At 38.1% G+C, this 20,793-nt stretch overlaps 1 protein-coding gene and 1 pseudogene across 1 annotated transcript; one reads left to right on the top strand and one right to left on the bottom strand.

Moving 5' to 3' along the window:
* Positions 1-1,622: 1,622 nt before the first annotated feature.
* Positions 1,623-3,553, top strand: NDPK1 (nucleoside diphosphate kinase). Its single transcript, XM_022047612.2, has 4 exons — positions 1,623-1,791; positions 2,288-2,336; positions 2,889-3,120; positions 3,254-3,553. The coding sequence occupies exons 1-4, from the start codon at positions 1,741-1,743 to the stop codon at positions 3,366-3,368; spliced, it is 447 nt and encodes a 148-aa protein (XP_021903304.1). The 5' UTR covers positions 1,623-1,740; the 3' UTR covers positions 3,369-3,553.
* A 197-nt stretch (positions 3,554-3,750) lies between these two features.
* On the bottom strand, positions 3,751-8,526 carry LOC110818672 (mavicyanin pseudogene; annotated as a pseudogene).
* Positions 8,527-20,793: the final 12,267 nt, after the last annotated feature.

Genomic DNA, 20,793 nt, shown 5'->3' with positions numbered 1-20,793 from the left:
GCGCGGAAACTAATCTCAGCCGTTCGATTGCGTGCACGCGGATTGCCATGTGGCCTCCCGCGTCAGCGTCTCTGCCACCTGGCGCATCCTGGTTGGTCGGGGCTACTGACCGAGCAGTTGACGTGGCATAACTTTTTTAAATTGCGTTTTGACCTCCATTTTTCGATTTTTCTTTCAAAAATACTATAAGAATCCAAATTTTCACTCATTTTTTCCAAAATTATTTTCAATTAAATCCTCAATTATTTTTTTCACCATTTTTATTATTATTACTACTATTATTTTTATTTAATTAAATTAAAATAAATTAAAATAATTTAATTTAATTAATAAATATTTATATTTATATAGAAATAATAAAAATAAAAAATAATAAAAATAATTGGGTGTTACAGGTTGAGTGCGGGTCACTTAGAGAGAGTTTACTTATGGATTTTAGATTTTCGTAAGCTAATGTTATGTGCGAGATTTTTGATTGTATTGTTGATCTTGGATTCTGCATCACCTCAACAAGTTTAGCTTGGATGATCTCATAGTTCTTTTATGATCTATTAATTAACTATCAAAAGAACGGATGATGAAGATAAAAAGAAGAAAAAAATTGTTACTATTCGAGTTTCCACACTAATGGAGAATAGTGAGGAAGAAAGCAATAATGGTGAGGAACTTGCTTTCCTATTAAGAAAACTAAAGAAAATGATGAAAAAGAGAAATTCTTGTGTAACTCTCATTAATAAAAGTCAAACAAGAAGAACCTAATTATTATTTTTTTGGTTGTAACAAGTAAGGCCATGTAATAGTCGATTGTTCTCAAGTAAATAAAGACCCCCAAAAATATTCAGGAAGAAAACTAAATTGCCATTTAAAGTAATAGTGAAACAAATAATATTTAACGTGAATAAGAAGTAACTATAAAGAACCTTTATCACATTGGCTATTGATGATGATCATAGATGAGGTAAAGCCCAATAATTGATCCACTTATGATGAATTACTTGACATAATTGTAATGTTGAATTATGAATTAATTAAATTAAGATAATAACAATTATAAGAGTTAATTTACTTAAACTTAATATTGGAAAGAAAATATTGAGAGCATAAATTATTTTTTTAAATAATATATTTTTAACTTATGTAATTAAACATATCAAAATCATATTTTAACTTTGATTTTGACAAAAAAATCTTTTTAATTTTTCCTATTTAGCTAATAAAATATTTTCTAAATTTAATATCTTTAATAAAAGATTGCAACCGCACATAATCTTAGTTTTTTTGAGTCATCATTTGTACTAAAATTTAAATGTTAATTTATTAATTTTTTTATAACGTAATAAGTTAATTTTCTCAACATTGTTGACTTGTTAGCAAAAAAACATGTCATTTTTTTTTACAATTTATGAATTATTTTATAGGTTTTAGTATTTAATTTACCATATATTTTAGTTAAGATCTTAAATTATGAATTTTCTTTCTTTCTTTCGATATAAAGTTAGAATGATGTGTTAAAGGAAAATGCCTTCATACCACCTGTCTGTATTCACACAAATCACCAATCACAGGCCCACTTGGCTGCTGCTCAACCACACGTGTTCCTCCCTCCCCTCCCCAACTCCGAATATTCTCTTGCAATTAGGGTTAGGTTTCCGTCTCCTCCGCCTATAAAAACCCTCCTCCTCCTCCCTAACCCACTAACTCATTTCTAGTAGCCAGCCACGCTCTCAGTAAACCTACAAGATGGAGCAGACTTTCATCATGATCAAGCCCGATGGAGTCCAGAGAGGCCTGGTAATCTTTCACTCTTCTCTCTGTTAACACTGTTGGTTATCGAGAATAGGTTTTGTTTTTAAATTTGTATCATCAGAGAAGATAATCGAGTTGAGTTTATTTTATATTCTCTGAGGAAGTTCGATGTGTTTCTTAGATCTATTGAACTTATTGAGAATCGCTGTGATGATAAATAGGATGGGGTATTTTCACTGTGTGGAAGATTAACTGAATTCGGCTTTATATGCAACTTTTTGAACTTTTATTTTTTTGAATTTTTTCTACTTTATTTAGATGGCCATATGTTTTGATAACTAAAAACGTAGTTTTCTCTTTCCTTTTCCTCACTGTTTTTTGGTAATGCTTAGGCGCCTCTCATAAAGAAAATTAGACGCTGAAAAAGTTTTTTCTTTATAAAATCTGTTTCAACAAGTTTCATGGACAATTGCTAGTTTATGTTGCCATGGGAATTTTGTGGGATTCAAAATTTTCAAAAATTTAACTGCATGGGTTTCAGGTTGGCGAGATCATTGGCAGATTTGAGAAGAAGGGTTTTTCTTTGAACGGTAAAGTAGTCTGACTTGCAACTGTTGTGTCCAGATTGGTGTTTTAAGTTCCAAAATTCTGCATTGTTTGAGCAACGACTGTAACGTTTGTTTGAATGATTACTTTCAATTCTTGTTTAATCTGAATATTAACCTCACCAAACATTTTCTGCTTTAATCTGATAGTGCCCTAGTGAATTTTGGAAATGCAATTACCTCTTCGGTCAAACCTATTCTATTCTCATTCAATTCTAGATTCAAATTTATTTTATACTAGAAATTGGTCATAATTATGATATTTGATGCATAATAAAATCAACTCTCATATTTTTAATTTCACACTCGTATCATTTTTGCATACTCATCTTTCAACCAAGAAACACTTAGTTTGATTCGAATATGGAAGTGACTTAGAAATATATGGTTATTTTTACTAAGATTTCTATGATTTGTATTGTATGCCGATCACATTCTATGGAATTAGAATTTAAACTAAATTAAGTGCAAGTACCTGAAATTTTGTATCTAGTTTATGGGTTGTTAAATTGTTCCTTTGGCTGTATGTGATATTAGGTTTGAAGCTAGTGACTGTGGAACGCTCTTTTGCCGAGAAGCATTATGAGGATCTGTCTGCAAAGCCTTTCTTTAGCGGACTTGTTGATTACATTATTTCTGGCCCTGTTGTTGCCATGGTTTGGGAGGGTAAGAATGTCGTTGTAACTGGCCGAAAGATTATCGGAGCCACAAACCCTGCAGATTCTGCCCCTGGAACCATTCGAGGCGATTTTGCAATTGAAATTGGCAGGTAATTCACCATTTTCCTTTTTCAAAGTATCTACTCTCTGCTCTTTTTTGTAGGTTAAAACCAACCTTTTTAAGAAGATTTTTTCAAGAAAATGTGCCGCATACTGTGTAGTAATATTACTGTGGGGTTGCAGGAATGTCATCCATGGCAGTGATTCAGTTGAGAGTGCCGGGAAGGAAATTGCACTGTGGTTTCCTGAAGGCCCTGTTAGCTGGCAGAGTAGTATTCACCAATGGATCTATGAGTAAAGCAAAAGGCTTCAATGATATGTTAGCTGCAGCTGGTCTGGCTATTTATCCTCGTAGTTTCATGTTATGTCTACATCAGTTTCAGTGAACTTTTTTGTCTTGTTCTTGCTCCCTTCATGTTACTGAAAGTTTTAGTGACATAAAATGCTATTGCAATTAGTTTCAGAACATGTTTTTGAGTGCTATGTGTGGGTTCCTTGCCTATTAATCTCAAAATTACTCTTAAGAGCGCCAAACTATCAAATAAGAGATGAAAATTTGTAATGGTAATGGAAGGATTAATCTGTTCAGCTCCATAGAAGACTTATTAATCTGTTCGTCTCTCTTTTCTCCTTTGCTTCGCCAAATTCAAATCCCTCAACACCCATGTTACAATGGCTCTCTAATGTTCCCTCAATTTGCTTCCCTCTCTCTCATGGAAGATTCCCATAAGCTTCTGTCTTTTCTCCCACTCTCTCTTTTCTTCAACTGAAATCAACTCCAAAATCTGAACATGGTGAATATTTGAAGAGAAGTAAAAATGCAACCACCCTACTATTTTAGGTTGTTTGATTCAAGATATCTCATATGTTTATGATTATATATTTATATAAAATCCTAGTATTGTAGGTTGTGTTTGATTCAATAAACCTCAAATGTCTATGTTTAAATATTTTATGAGTAAATTACCATTTTAGTTTTACACTTGTGGTGTAATATATTTTGTTGTTACAAATTGTTTTATGATGTTTTTTATTTAATTTAAAAGTTTGTTTTTTTATTTTTTAATAAAAAATTTTAAAATTGTTAGATTATGATTTAGTGTTTAAAAAAAATAAAAAATTGACTTTTATTACTTAGTGATAATTATTATTTTGAGTTATTTTTTAAAGTATATTTAGACTAACAATTCAAGTTATTTTAATGTAAAAAATTGAAGGTTTAAAACAATTAGAAAGATTAAATTATAATAAAAAAATATTATAAACTAAGTTATGATAAATCTCAAATATTAAAAACTAATTTGGTAATTTATTCTATTATTTATTTATTAATAAAACTATTTAAGAGCCAAAAGCATAAAAGAAAATATTGAAGTACAATTTTTTTTGTTTTAGTATTATATTTATTATTTTTTGTTATTATTAGTTAATTAATATGGTCTTGTGAAATTAGAGAATGATGTTATGAATATGTTCATGATTTCTTTATATATTTAATATATATTTTTTAAAAAAGATATGATTAGACACTTTAATTGTTGATTTGGGATGGAAAAAAAAGGAAAGAACTATGCCTTTCATCGGGAAAAAAATCCCTTACGATTTTGGCAATTTTCCACATATCTTTGGTACTTCCCTCATTTGGGATGAGGATGCATGGACGCCTTTGCTATTGGCCAAATGGGTTTATTTTTCTTCCCTTGTAGGCTTCCATACTTGGTCCAAGTCTTTCTTCCTCACTTATCCCACCTTTGGACAACAAATTGAAATGCATGTTTGCATATCTTGGCCTTTACTTTTTATAATAGGCCCACTAGACATCATGATGCTCCTTCCAAATGGTCCAAGTCCATCATTTGTGATCTCCATGTCTTGTTCGGCTTTATTCTATTCCTATGACATTTATTTATAGGCCAATCCACTTTGCTCGTAGTTCGGACACCCTTTGCCACATGGAGCTTCATTAGAATAAAGCTTGCCGCATGGATCCTCCTCTTAGCCACATAGATCTTCTTTTCATCGCTTGTAACTTCTTTTGGATGAGTTTGACATCTTAAAACTTCCTTTAGATAATTCAACTCATGGCCTCTAAGGCTTGGATAGTTGTTGTATTGGTTTAAACCATCCGTGCTCATATAAGTAGAAGCTTAAAATGCTATAATTTTTTTTTTTTTTTTCTAATCTTAATCTTTTCTTCTCTTCGAGTTTAACTCATGAGTCACGAGAGAGCCCAAGAGTTCATCTAAGCTAAGCATGTTGAGAACCTTAGTCTCTTGAATTATGGTCACCTTTAAATCCCATGACATTGACAAATATTTAATAATCTTCCTTATACGTTTATTGTTCGTAAAAACCAAGTGATTGCAAAATGTTGATAATGTTGTGAATCGTGTAAACATTTCTCAAATAGATTCATTTTTGCTTATTTTAAAAAATTCATAACTTTATTCCATAACTTGATTTTACTTTTAACTTATTCAATATTTCCTTAGTTGATTGCTAGTAAAAATTCTATTGAATCCATTAACATCTAATTCACAAATGTATGTAGTTAAATGTATTTTTATTTTATTCATTCTCTAATTTCACTACAACTTAGTCTCATATTCTCCTATAGGAACATGAAAAACTATTCGTATTAATTTTTCACGCTTCATAATTCATGACTTGAATTTATATCTAAATTTCTAATAGTTATAATTTGTTCCATGAAATAAAATGGTTCAATTAGTAGATTGACCTCTCCATATGAGATTGTCATTTTAGACCTTTTCTTTAGATACTTAAGCCACAAATTTAAATACTTGCTTTTAATATCAATTTTTATCCCAAATTACTGGTGCAACCTAATATAAGGTGAATTTGTTTTCACAAGTTTTTACTAATTTTTAAGCTTAACTCAATTACTCTATAATCTCAAGTTACCAATAGGTGATTCCTATTCAATTAGCAATATTGTACAATAAATTCAACTCAAGCTTAATTAATACAACTCAAGAACAATAAATGCAAGGAAATTAAATAACAATAAGAGAAAGAAGATGCAAACATGATTTATTGGAGATTTGCCCTAATAGGTGCAACATCTTTTCCTCAAGTCTCCAACTTGAGAATTCCATAATAATTAATCGATTACAACTACTTATTTTCCCAATGAGATATGCTACACCATTTACAATGCTTGTTAATACTGATGTCAAGCTCACCTATATAATACTTGTTCCCAATGTTAATCTCATCGTTTCATTACTTGTATTTCTCGGTGTTAATCTTATTTTTACAAGTGTTTTCTCAAACGCTTCTCACTAATGAGTTCTCACTCTTTTTTTATAATACCAAAATAAAACAAGTAAAAAGTTAGAAGCTAAACTATCATTTTTTAAAAGTATAAGTATACAAGTTGAAGTTTAAAAATTTTAAATTTAGTGCTCAAAAAGAGGCTAAGAAGTTTTTTTTTTTTTTTTTTTTAAATTTAAACCTTTAAATCTCAAAAGTTATCATAAATGAAATAGAAAAAGAAATTTAGAGACATTTAGGAGAAAATATCTTATTAGACACAAGTATGAGGTAGATGAAAGGATTTAATGTTCTTGAATATGATGGTTTCTAGTATTTATTAATATTTCATAGTCAGATGTGTTTCAAAGTGTTAATACATTATACTTTATTTGTATGATCAAATTTCCTAAAATGAAATTCTCATAAATTAATTTTAAAGTTTTTCCAAAATATTTTTGATGATTTTTTCTCGAAACTTCAAATTTCATTATGAAGATTGTTTCAAAAACAATTGAACAAAAATTTCTCGAGCCGTAGATTTGAATTGTTTTTTAGAAAAGTTGAAAGCAGTGTTGTTATCAAATATTAGTCTTCTCTTGTACTTCTTTATTTTTCATTTTCTTTGAAGTTCTTCAATCAAAGTGTGTTCTTTCTTGATTATTGGCATTCATATTACTTTGGAAGAACTCATAAAATATTTTTTAGTATAAATTAAATATTATATATCATCAAAATCACCTATAGATATTTTAACAATAAATAATAGTTAATTAATTATGTCAACAACAAATTTAATGGTTTAACAAAATAGCTTAATTATAATATTAATAATTATACATACATTTATATTTTAATAAAAAATTAAGAAATATTAATATATAGGTAGGTAAGATTTAAACGATCTTTTTTAATCCTAAACTTGAGACTACCTCATATTTATATTGCATTAACTACTAATTTCATCTCAATCCCACTTAAAGTTCAAACAACTTGGAAAAACAGAAATTGAAATTGAATTTAACTGAGTCAAAGTTTCTTTTAGCTATCATCATGTCATGCATTAATATAATGAGATGAGAAACTAAATAACTTGGTTTCAAAAATAAATAATAATAAAAGTTAGAGCTTAATATTTTAGTTATTGACCAAAGTTGAAAGTAAGATAAAAATTAGAAATCAAAACGTATTTAATTATGAGCTTGGCTAAGTAAATGCCTAAAGGTGAGTGTTTCTTTCATTAAGGAAGAATAAAGGAGCAATTTACCAAAAAGGGAAAAAAATAAGATTGAAAAATACAATTGATGCTTCCCCGCCACCCAAAGAAAAAAGATATATTGCAATTGCATTTGGGAAAATTCACAAATAATACAATCAAACAAGGAGAAAAATAATAGTGATTTACGATTTCTGCCAAATTACGAGCAAAAAATCGCACAAATAATTAAACAATCAAATAAAAATTACATTCGACAACGTTTGTTTTTTAATTCAAGTACACGAACAAGGTCACTAATAAAAGAAATACATAATTAATTGTCTTAGAAAAATTTATAAATGTTGCATCGTTAGGCGAAGATAATTGTGGTGGTGATGAAGTCGAGGTAGGAGTTTTAGGTGATGAGACAGTGGAAGGAGTGGTGGTGCCACCAGAAGAAGAGGCAGGTGGAGTGTTAGTAACAATAGCTGCAACAGTGATAGCAAGCTTCATGCCACCGCTACAATGGCCGAGTGAAGGACATATGAAGTACATTGGACCGGCGTCTTTTAGTTTTATGGTAGTACTTCCACCTTGATGGGACTCCAAAACATTACTTGAGTCGCAATTTTCATACCCATCTTTGCTTACTACATCCACTTTATGGCTCCCATCATAATTGAACACTATTTTTTCAATAACCAAAGATTTAATTAATTACATTAGTATTTAACTCATTAATATATCTCATAAAATTAAAAACTAATAATCATTTTTTAATAGAGAGAAAAAATTAAATTAGATGTTTATTTAAAAAGTTAAAATTACCAAGACTATCACCCGCATTAAATGTTTTTCCGGAAGCCCAAGTTGCATAGTCGCCAAGAGTTGACCATCCGGAGCTGTCACCAACGATGTGATCCACCGCGTGAACCGCTGGAGCTGCCACCAGAAGAATCACAAGAGCAGTTGCAATGCCCATGTCCAACCCCTTGACTAGTATACTTTGAAAAAACATTCAAGTTTGTGACAGAAGCAGAGCCTTTCACATATCTCTATATATATAGACATAATAATAACTTGGCATGGAATTTTCAATCAAAGTACCCATCATTAATTATTCTATAGTTACTCCATCTCCTCCAAGCCAGCCCCTTTATATTTTTATTTATTATTTATTTTAACTTCTAATTTTTTAAGAATAAATGTCAGATATAAATTTCATCATGTTTAAATTTTAATATAGATTTAAAATCAGACTTAAATGTGATTAATTATATTTAATTTTAAGGACAATTTGAAATTAAGGTAAATTTAAAATTTTATTTTATTTTATTTTTTTTAAAAAATAAAAAATTTAGTACGGGACTACACGTGGATACCAAATTCAACTAAATTATAAAAATATTTATTTTAATTTGCTAACCCAAAAGGGAATAATTAGTTGATGGCCTCCTACCCACATCCCTAATGCATTAACAAATTCCTAATCATCACAACAATACAAGTTATCCAAAAAGTCTACCAGAAATTTAAAAAGATTATATGAAAAATACTGATTGTTATTTCAGATATTTAAATTTAAATCATGATAATTTTGATATTCTAATTTACTATCACAAGTCGTAAATAAAAAATAACAAATTTATCTTAGAATTAGAATTATAAAAATTATGATATAGTTTTATGTGTAATAATATAGTTCCAAAAAAAAAATCATAAAATAATTCCAATTATTAAAATGCTTCAGAATAATTTCATGAAATAAAAATTAAAATTTTATTAGTTAAAATATCTATGACATTTTACTTTAAACATCATTTTACTCTTATCACCAAGATGAATTTTTAATTAACGTGTATGATTTTGTTAATTCAATAAAATTTTATTGGTTTATTGTGTAATAATATATATTTAATTAATATATCATATGTAATACATATATTTTTAAATAAATTCACTAAAATAAGATTATTACAGTTATTTATTACTTATTGCTGTTTTCTTACATGTATCATATATATATATATATATATTCATTTATTTTACCAGGTAAATTAATTATTAATAACTATATCCGCTAAAAAAAACAGTTGTAATATATAAATCTCCATTTTTAGTTATGAATGAAATTAAAAATGACACTTTTTAATACATGTCAATTTGCTTCATTTGACCCGGTTTACCTTGCTTTTTCAAATAAAAGATTAAATAATAAAAATAAAACCGGTTCATTTTGCTCCAGGCTTTCTTTTTCTTTCTATCCTAAAGTCTGCCGACAAACGCTTGCCATGGCGGAGATTCCACTGTACCCGCTATCGACCCAACCAAAATACGCTGCCGCAGCTTCCTGTGCTGAAAAAATCTGTCCGTCACTTGATGCAAACCAGCCTTTTTCCAATTTTTCTAAGTCAGTTCAGCTTTAAAAAGTTCAATAATTTAAATGTGGTAGATAATTATTTCTCGATATACGATCAGGTAATCAATTCGTTCTGGTGTAATGCTTTTTTAAAATAGATGGAACAAAACAATAAAAAAATGAAAAAGTAAAAAATTACAGAAATCTGAATCAATTTTATTGTTGTGTTTGGATAAAACGAGTAGTGTTCTTTTTAATTAATTCAACCTTATATTACTAAATGTCATATTAATTCTTTTTGGGTAAAAGTACAAGCAAATATTAATAGAATATTCCATGCCAGATTATAGCCTCTCAAATTTAAATAACGAACAATGAAACTCTGATTCCTTTTTACAAATTTTTTTCTCTGAACATTCTTTAATCAATTTCCTAATTAGTTGGCTACATCCACAATAATTTAATCTTTCTAAAATTATAATAATAAATATATAAAATAAAAAAAAAATATCAAAATAGCCCCTTTTGTCCCTAAAAAAGTGTAATCAATATATCTCAAGTCTACAATGATCATGATGTACAATATGTAAAGATAGACCCATCATGCTAGGAGAGGATCCCATGGTGACAAACCAAGTCTTTTATTACTTCATCAAATGTTTTCTAGTGGCATTATTCCACTTGTTATGAGATGGATTCGATCACTTCATGTAGCACCCGGAAAGGAGGAAAAAAAAAAAAAAAAAAAAAGGGGGCCACGTCAGCAGGCCCGGTCAGCAGTCCCGGCCAACCAGGGCCTGCCACGTGGCAAGATCGCGTCACTCCGAAAGGAGCCACGTTGGCGATCCGCGTGGGTGCGATCCGACGGCCCAGATCAATCGCGCGATCGGACGGCCCAGATTCAAATACACGGACGGCCCAGATTCAATCAAAAACGAACGGCCCAGATTAAAACGAAATGAACGGCTGTGATCAAAAGGCAAGGGGTTATAAATAGAACCCCCACACCAGACCACAAACCCTAGCCGCCAGCCGCTCGCCGGAGAAGACGAACCAGAGGCCGACCGCCGCCACCCGCCGCCACTCGCCGCCGCACCGGGGAAATTTCCGACCGCCGATCGAGGTAAATTTCATACCCCCGACTCGTTTTTCCCCGTTGATTCCTCCTATGGCCAAATCGAGGCCGAAATCCCGGCCAAACGGCCGGAATACGCGGCCGAAGCCCAGCGGCGCCGTCGCGCCCCCTCTCGGTTTTTGCCTCCGACGAGGCCCTTCCCGGCCTCCGTTCGATGCAATTTTTATATCACCGTGATCACCATTCTTTTCTCTACAGGTTGACCGGAGCCGAATCACCAAAACACGAACCTCGCCGGAGAGCCGCCGCACCCGAGAGCACCACCGCCGGTAAGCTTCGGTTTTCCATAGTTTTCTGGCCCCCCGAGGGCCGTAGGTTGGTTTATTCACAGAAACCAATGCGAGTGTGGCCGAATTCGGCCGAAAACGGTCGAAAACAGCCAACCCGAGGCGACTCGCCGCCGCCAGCGGCGGCGCCGTCGCCGGAGCACGGCGGAGCCGCCGTGCCGGAGTTGCGATTTGGGCCGAAAGAGGCCCTGGGCCTAATTTGGATTTTTTCTGGAACACGTGCAGGTACTCTTAGTGTGTTTCAGTTTCCCGGGAAAAATTCAGGGAAAATTAGGGACGGCCTGCAGGCGCACTGTGAATCGTATTCGGATCTCGAAAACAAGTAAGGACCCCTCACCTTATTTCCTATCACGGTATTAAAGTTCAAAATGATAAAACGGTATTTCTTGAATTAACGCATGTGTGAAATTGCTTAAGGTTGCTAATGGAGCCCAAGTCTAGTGTGATTTATGATTTACTGTTATTTGGCCTGTTTTACAGCTTTAAATGCAAAATGAGGTTTGATGTGTTCATTTTACAGATTTGTGTGCATGTACTACGTTTTTATTAATTATGGGTTGAATGACTGAAAAAACTGATACTGTATGTTGTCTGTTTGGTATGAATTACGATTTGCTTGTTTAAATGTGAATTGATGATGCTGATTGAGGAAAAGGAAAATGAAAGATTGTGTAGACTGATAATTGTATTATGGGGGTCAGCCTGACTAGATATCCTGGGAGATGGTGGACGGACCAGGTCCGTAGGGAACCCTACCGGGATTGTGGTCTCACATGCCGGACGGGGTATGGAGATCTTATGGTTTTGGCGCCCATACCGGACGGGGTATGGGGACGGCCCGTTTCACCCTCATACCGGACGGGGTATTGAGGTTCATGGTTTTGGCGCCCATACCGGACGGGGTATGGGGACGGCCCTGGAAACTGATTATGAATGTTAAAGGTTAACGGGTAGCGGAACCCCTATGGACCCCCACGGATACTAGTAGGCTGGTAAATGAGAAAAAAAAAAGATATGTTGTACAATGATTGAATTACAAGAGGCGTGATAAGTGTTATGTTTTACAGCTTAGATTATTCAATGATTATGATAATGTTATTATTTTTCTCATATTGTTTTCATAAATTCCACCAAGGTAAGTGGATGGTAAAGGTTTTCATGTTAATAAACGAGTTTGTTGTAAATTATGCTCCATTGGTCTTTTTGTGTTTTTCTACCCACCTTTATCTCCGTGACGGTGAGATATCGTGATGTTCTTACTGGGCTAGTGTAGCTCACTCCTTAATTAACCATTTCAGATCAGGAAGACATGGTTCCCGAGCCCGTTCCGCAGGAGGACGACGAAGGGGATGCCTAGAGACTCTGTAGTCATACGCATAGTTTATTTTCGAGTTTTCTTTCTTAGTTAGTTTAACCTTTTATATTTTAAGTACGTTTTTAGTTTTTCGTGTAAGGGATGTTAACTGAAATTTTGATCTCGCTTCCGCATTCGATACATTTAAATACTAATTTCTTTTTAATATTTTCCGGGGTTGTTACAGTTGGTATCAGAGCCAGGTTTCCTCGGACCCATCCCTTACACTATAGTCCTTTAAAAAAATACTCACCGATTAGTCGTTACTCAACCATTCCTTGTAAATGCAGGTACACAGAAATGAGGAGAGGAAGGCCCCCACTAAACCTAGCGGCCCAAGATAATTCGCTTCGGGAGGATTTGGACAGATTATATGAGATGGTGGAAGCTCTCGTAGCTGCTCAGCGAAGGCAAGAGGAGAGAAGGGAGTTACCCGGACCTCCCCCGCTAGCGCAGGTTGAGCCCCCGTTACAGCAGGCTGATCCCGAGCCACCCCGGCAGGAGCCTGTTCCTCCACAGTACCACCCGGCACCACAGCCGCGGTACGACCTGGTACCCCAGCCACAGTACCAACAGGTACCGCCACAGCACATTCCAGTGCCCCCACCCCATCAGCAGGCGCCACCACAGGGTCCCCCAGTTCACCCTCAGCCGGCCCCAGTCCCTCTACCTCGGGACCCCGCTCCCTCCTTGATCGACCCCGGCTTCATAGAGAGGTACAGGAGACTGAACCCTTCTACTTTTTCAGGGGGATCCTCTTTCGAAGAGGCCCAATACTGGCTGGCGGAGACTGAGAGAGCATTTGAGACCTTGGGAGTAATTCCTGAGCAGAGGGCTGCCATTGCCTCCTACATGCTGGTAGGGGAAGCAGTACGCTGGTGGGAGCTTAAGCGGGCCACCTTGCCTGTACCAGTTACTTGGGAGCAGTTCCTAGCGGCTTTCCATGCGGAGTATCTCCCTAAACACATCCAACATTTAAAGGAAATGGAATTTGCTCAGTTGGTCCAGGGTAATATGACAGTGTCGGAGTATGCCCGCAAGTTCCTGGAGCTGGGCCGACATGCCCCGGAGACATTGTTGGATGAGGGCCGAAAGGCCAGGAAATTCCAGTGGGGTCTCCGCCCGGCGATCAGACAGCACTTGTTGGTGATGGAGCTCGAGACATATTCGGCAGTCCTGGCAAAGGCGCAGATCATAGAAAGGAGCTTCGACACCCGCCCTCAGCTAGCGGGAAGTTCCCGACCTTCAGCCCCACTCCGCAGGCCAGCGCCTGCCATGCCTGTCCAACCCAGTAAGAGACCCAGGCCTGCCGCTCAGGGCCCTCCTCAGGCTATGGGGGCAGCTCGTGGGAAGATCTGCCAGTACTGCGGCAGGGATCATGGGGACCGACCCTGCTACCGCCTCAACAACACCTGTCGCATATGCGGCAGTGCCCAGCACTATGCAAGGGAGTGCCCTAGGAACCAGAATCAAGGGAGGCCTCCAATCCAGGGCAGAGTTTACAACCTTACCCAGAAGGATGCCGATGCAGACCCGGACGTGGTACATGGTATGTATACTATCTCTGGCCACATTGCTCATATTTTGTTTGATACTGGTGCATCACATTCTTTTATTTCACATGTTCTTGCTTCCAAAATTTGTGTATCACCTGATAGACTTGATTCATTATTGTTTGTATCTACCGCTGGGGGGGAGACATTACTAGGAGAGGTTGTCTACAGGGCATGTGCCGTGGAGATAGCAGATAGGAAATTGAGGGTAGACCTGATAGGGTTAGACACAGGGGATTTTGATGTAATCCTAGGAATGGATTGGCTGGCAGCGTATCACGCCACCATAGACTGCTTTAATAAAAAGATTGTATTTAATCCTCCCAACGAGGAGCCATTTACAAGTTAATAAAATTATTCGGTACTGATTCTCCCTAATGACAAATTCTTTTCTTCTTAATTCCCAGTGCGTTGATATTGTATTTTCCCTAACTAGGTAAACCCAAGAAGGAAGTTTGTATCCAAGAGATTCCAGTAGTCCGAGACTTTCCAGACGTATTTCCGGATGAACTGCCCGGTCTACCAGGGGACAGAGAGGTCGAGTTCACCATAGACTTACAGCCAGGAACCCAACCCATCTCGGTAGCTCCTTACCGAATGAGCCGCATCGAAATGGAAGAGCTAAGGAAACAAATCACTGAGCTACAAAACAGTGGCTTCATTAGACACAGCATTTCCCCATGGGGTGCCGGGGTTACTTTTGCAAAGAAAGGAGATGGAACGTTGAGACTGTGTATTGATTATAGAAGGATAAACAAGGTAACAATTAAAAACAAGTACCCTCTCCCCCGGATTGATGACCTTTTCGATCAGTTGCAGGGTGCACAGGTCTTTTCTAAAATAGATCTACGATCAGGTTACCATCAGGTAAAAGTGAGAGCAGAAGACATCCCCAAGACGACATTTCGAACCAGGTACGGACACTATGAGTTCCTGGTTATGCCGTTTGGGCTAACCAACGCCCCGGCCATCTTTATGGATCTAATGAACAGAATCTTCAGAGAGTTTTTGGATAAATTTGTCATCGTGTTCATCGATGATATCTTAGTCTACTCAAAAAGTAGAGAAGAACATGCTCATCATCTTGCCCAAGTCCTCCAGGTACTCAGGGAAAAGAAGTTGTATGCAAAGTTGAGCAAGTGTGGATTTTGGCTCGAGCAAACCGCCTTCCTAGGACATGTTATATCGAAGGAAGGGGTGTCGGTGAACCCCGAAAAGGTTGAAGCGGTACTTGGTTGGGAAAGGCTGACAACAGTTAAGGAAATTCGCAGTTTCCTAGGGATGGCGGGTTATTACCGCCGGTTTGTCGAAGGGTTCTCCAGTCTAGCGGCCCCTCTAACCCGACTCACAAAGAAGAATGCAAAGTTTGATTGGAATGAAAACTGCGAAAGGAGTTTTTCAGAATTGAAGAAGCGACTGACTACTGCACCCGTGCTGGCTCTACCGAGTGGATCGGGAGGGTATATAGTTTATAGTGATGCCTCCTATCTGGGCCTGGGTTGTGTCCTGATGCAGCATGGAAAGGTTATAGCATATGGGTCTAGACAGCTAAAGAATCATGAGAAGAACTATCCTACCCATGATTTGGAGCTTGCCGCAATCATACACGCCTTGAAAATCTGGCGCCATTATTTGTATGGAGAGACCTTTCAGATCTACACCGATCATAAGAGCTTGAAGCACATCTTCACTCAGAAGGATCTCAACATGCGTCAGAGAAGGTGGATGGAACTCCTCAAGGACTATGATTGTGACATCCTATACCATCCAGGTAAGGGCAACGTAGTAGCCGATGCCCTCAGTAGGAAGAGTGCAGGCACCCTAGCCCATCTGATGGTTTCGGAATGCAGGTCCATTGGGGCTACGCAGCAGGTTCGACTGCAAGATCTGAAGAGGGCCACATGTTTGAGCCACCTAGCAGTCCAACCCGAGTTAATCCAAAGAATAAAGGAAGCCCAGTCAATCGACCCCGCCCTAGTAAACCGCAAGAAGGATGCAGAACAGGGAGTGAACTCAGAATTTCAGATTTTTGCCGACGGATTGATTCGTTTCAAGGACAGAATGTGTGTCCCAGACGACAATGAATTAAAAAGAGACATCATGACAGAGTCCCATAGTTCAAGGTTCGCCATGCATCCAGGAAGTACAAAAATGTACCAAACTATGCGACCCCGATTCTGGTGGAATGGGATGAAGAGAGATATAGCCGACTTCGTATCTAAGTGCTTGGTATGTCAGCAGGTCAAAGTAGAACATCAACGCCCAGGGGGGTTGCTTCAGCCCTTACCGATTCCAGAATGGAAGTGGGAACACATCACCATGGACTTCGTATCGGGACTACCCAAGGCACGATCGGGACACGATGCCATATGGGTAATTGTTGACCGACTCACTAAGTCTTCCCACTTCCTGGCCATCAGAATGACTGATTCGTTGGACAAATTGGCAAGGATGTATGTCCGGGAAATAGTCAGACTGCATGGGGTCCCAGTAACAGTGGTATCCGACAGGGATCCCAGATTCACTTCTCGGTTTTGGAATAGTCTCCAGCAAGCTATGGGAACAAAGCTGTCCCTTAGTACTGCCTTCCACCCCCAAACCGATGGACAATCAGAGAGGACAATCCGTACGCTGGAAGATATGCTCCGAGCTTGTGTCCTTGACTCCGGAGGCCATTGGGACGACCATCTACCCCTGATAGAGTTTGCCTACAACAACAGTTACCAAGCAAGCATCGGCATGGCCCCATACGAGGCGCTATACGGTCGTCCGTGCAGGTCACCGATTTGTTGGGAGGAAGTGGGCGATAGAAGATTGTTTGGCCCGGATTTGGTGGAAGAAACCACGTCCAAGATAGTTAAGATCAAGAAGAACATCCAGACGGCTCAGAGTAGGCAAAAGAGCTATGCTGATACCCGGAGGAGAGACCTGGCCTTTGAGAAAGGTGACCGAGTGTTTCTTAAAGTCACCCCCTTCAAGGGAATTAGTAGGTTCGGCAGAAGGGGAAAATTAAACCCCAGATACATTGGACCCTTTGAAATCTTAGACAAGATTGGTACCACTGCGTACAGACTTGCACTGCCCCCTGAGCTCTCCCGGGTTCACAATGTGTTTCATGTATCTATGCTGCGCAAGTACAATCCGGACCCTTCTCATGTTGTGGCTCATGAACCGCTTTCACTCCGAGAGGACTTGTCTTATGAAGAAGTACCGGTCAGTATCACGGACCGAGAAAGCAGAATACTCCGTAACCGGGAAATATCATTTGTAAAAGTCTTGTGGCAGAACCACACGCCTAGGGAGGCGACTTGGGAGCTGGAATCAGAATTTAGGGCCCAATATCCTCATCTGTTTGATCAAGAGTAATGAGGCAAATTTGGGGACCAAATTTTTTTATGGGGGGGAGAGTTGTAGCACCCGGAAAGGAGGAAAAAAAAAAAAAAAAAGGGGGCCACGTCAGCAGGCCCGGTCAGCAGTCCCGGCCAACCAGGGCCTGCCACGTGGCAAGATTGCGTCACTCCGAAAGGAGCCACGTTGGCGATCCGCGTGGGTGCGATCCGACGGCCCAGATCAATCGCGCGATCGGACGGCCCAGATTCAAACGCACGGACGGCCCAGATTCAATCAAAAACGAACGGCCCAGATTAAAACGAAATGAACGGCTGTGATCAAAAGGCAAGGGGTTATAAATAGAACCCCCACACCAGACCACAAACCCTAGCTGCCAGCCGCTCGTCGGAGAAGACGAACTAGAGGCCGACCGCCGCCACCCGCCGCCACTCGCCGCCGCACTGGGGAAATTTCCAACCGCCGATCGAGGTAAATTTCATACCCCCGACTCGTTTTTCCCCGCTGATTCCTCCTATGGCCAAATCGAGGCCGAAATCCCGGCCAAACGGCCGGAATACGCGGCCGAAGCCCAGCGGCGCCGCCGCGCCCCCTCTCGGTTTTTGCCTCCGACGAGGCCCTTCCCGGCCTCCGTTCGATGCAATTTTTATATCACCGTGATCACCATTCTTTTCTCTACAGGTTGACCGGAGCCGAATCACCAAAACACGAACCTCGCCGGAGAGCCGCCGCACCCGAGAGCACCACCGCCGGTAAGCTTCGGTTTTCCATAGTTTTATGGCCCCCCGAGGGCCGTAGGTTGGTTTATTCACAGAAACCAATGCGAGTGTGGCCGAATTCGGCCAAAAACGGCCGAAAACAGCCAACCCGAGGCGACTCGCCGCCGCCAGCGGCGGCGCCGTCGCCGGAGCACGGCGGAGCCGCCGTGCCGGAGTTGCGATTTGGGCCGAAAGAGGCCTTGGGCCTAATTTGGATTTTTTCTGGAACACGTGCAGGTACTCTTAGTGTGTTTCAGTTTCCCGGGAAAAATTCAAGGAAAATTAGGGACGGCCTGCAGGCGCACTGTGAATCGTATTCGGATCTCGAAAACAAGTAAGGACCCCTCACCTTATTTCCTATCACGGTATTAAAGTTCAAAATGATAAAACGGTATTTCTTGAATTAACGCATGTGTGAAATTGCTTAAGGTTGCTAATGGAGCCCAAGTCTAGTGTGATTTATGATTTACTGTTATTTGGCCTGTTTTACAGCTTTAAATGCAAAATGAGGTTTGATGTGTTCATTTTACAGATTTGTGTGCATGTACTACGTTTTTATTAATTATGGGTTGAATGACTGAAAAAACTGATACTGTATGTTGTCTGTTTGGTATGAATTACGATTTGCTTGTTTAAATGTGAATTGATGATGCTGATTGAGGAAAAGGAAAATGAAAGATTGTGTAGACTGATAATTGTATTATGGGGGTCAGCCTGACTAGATATCCTGGGAGATGGTGGACGGACCAGGTCCGTAGGGAACCCTACCGGGATTGTGGTCTCACATGCCGGACGGGGTATGGAGATCTTATGGTTTTGGCGCCCATACCGGACGGGGTATGGGGACGGCCCGTTTCACCCTCATACCGGACGGGGTATTGAGGTTCATGGTTTTGGCGCCCATACCGGACGGGGTATGGGGACGGCCCTGGAAACTGATTATGAATGTTAAAGGTTAACGGGTAGCGGAACCCCTATGGACCCCCACGGATACTAGTAGGCTGGTAAATGAGAAAAAAAAAAGATATGTTGTACAATGATTGAATTACAAGAGGCGTGATAAGTGTTATGTTTTACAGCTTAGATTATTCAATGATTATGATAATGTTATTATTTTTCTCATATTGTTTTCATAAATTCCACCAAGGTAAGTGGATGGTAAAGGTTTTCATGTTAATAAACGAGTTTGTTGTAAATTATGCTCCATTGGTCTTTTTGTATTTTTCTACCCACCTTTATCTCCGTGACGGTGAGATATCGTGATGTTCTTACTGGGCTAGTGTAGCTCACTCCTTAATTAACCATTTCAGATCAGGAAGACATGGTTCCCGAGCCCGTTCCGCAGGAGGACGACGAAGGGGATGCCTAGAGACTCTGTAGTCATACGCATAGTTTATTTTCGAGTTTTCTTTCTTAGTTAGTTTAACCTTTTATATTTTAAGTACGTTTTTGGTTTTTCGTGTAAGGGATGTTAACTGAAATTTTGATCTCGCTTCCGCATTCGATACATTTAAATACTAATTTCTTTTTAATATTTTCCGGGGTTGTTACACTTCATGTCTCAGAAACCTCTATTTGAGAATGATGACACACTAAAAAATAGGATCTTCAATAGTAAAAAAAAAAAAAATCGTGACCCCTATTATTTTGTTGAGTGGTACCTAGTGACATCCTATGACCTTTAACTATTTGAGTGATATAGATCTAATCACCTTTTGCCCCAAGAGCCCCTATCTCGATGATAAATCATGCCTTCCACAACTTCCTCCAAGTGATAATTGGGGGCATAACAGTCTTCTAATGTTATTACCTAGAGTTACACCACCTGTGCTTAGGTAAATTTGTGTATCTTAACCACTAGAGTCTTTATTTTCCATCTTGAACACTATTGTATGTAAAAATAAAACATCCAAAAGGTACAAAGTAAACCTTCTTTATTTTTACTGAATAGTAATTAGTGGCATGACACTTTGTGGTCCATACTTATTTAAGTGATGTACTCACAATGGGGTGAATTTGAGCATAATGTGCCTCAAGAGACCCTTCTTTTGTTCATGAACACATCTCACGCACCCTGGAGAGTTATAATCTCCTACATGCCTCATGTTTTTGTAAGTCCTCTATATCACCACATGTGTGATTAGGAATGTGAAGTGATACTTGACGTAATGGCCTCTAATTGTAAAACGAATAAGAAAAAAAAAATTACAAGAGTGAATAGATTTGTAAACCTTTAAATGAAGTCATTGTAGATAAGCATCGACCTACAAACATCAAAATTTTGAGGTAAAACAATAGAGGTGGCCCTTCAGAGATTCATTATTTAAAGACTACATGAGCAAAATGATGGAGGATAATAATTTGGATGAAAAGGCTTTGGATGTTGAAGATTTTAGTTTAAATATAAATTTGAAAATAACGGTTTTGAAGAAGTTAACATGATAATAAACTTGGT

Source organism: Carica papaya, chromosome 5 (assembly GCF_054855325.1).
Source record: "Carica papaya isolate Zhongbai chromosome 5, ASM5485532v1, whole genome shotgun sequence".
In the NCBI taxonomy this organism is placed as follows: domain Eukaryota; kingdom Viridiplantae; phylum Streptophyta; class Magnoliopsida; order Brassicales; family Caricaceae; genus Carica; species Carica papaya.
Note: the sequence above shows the minus strand (reverse complement) of the source record. Positions and strands in the feature narration are given on the sequence as shown.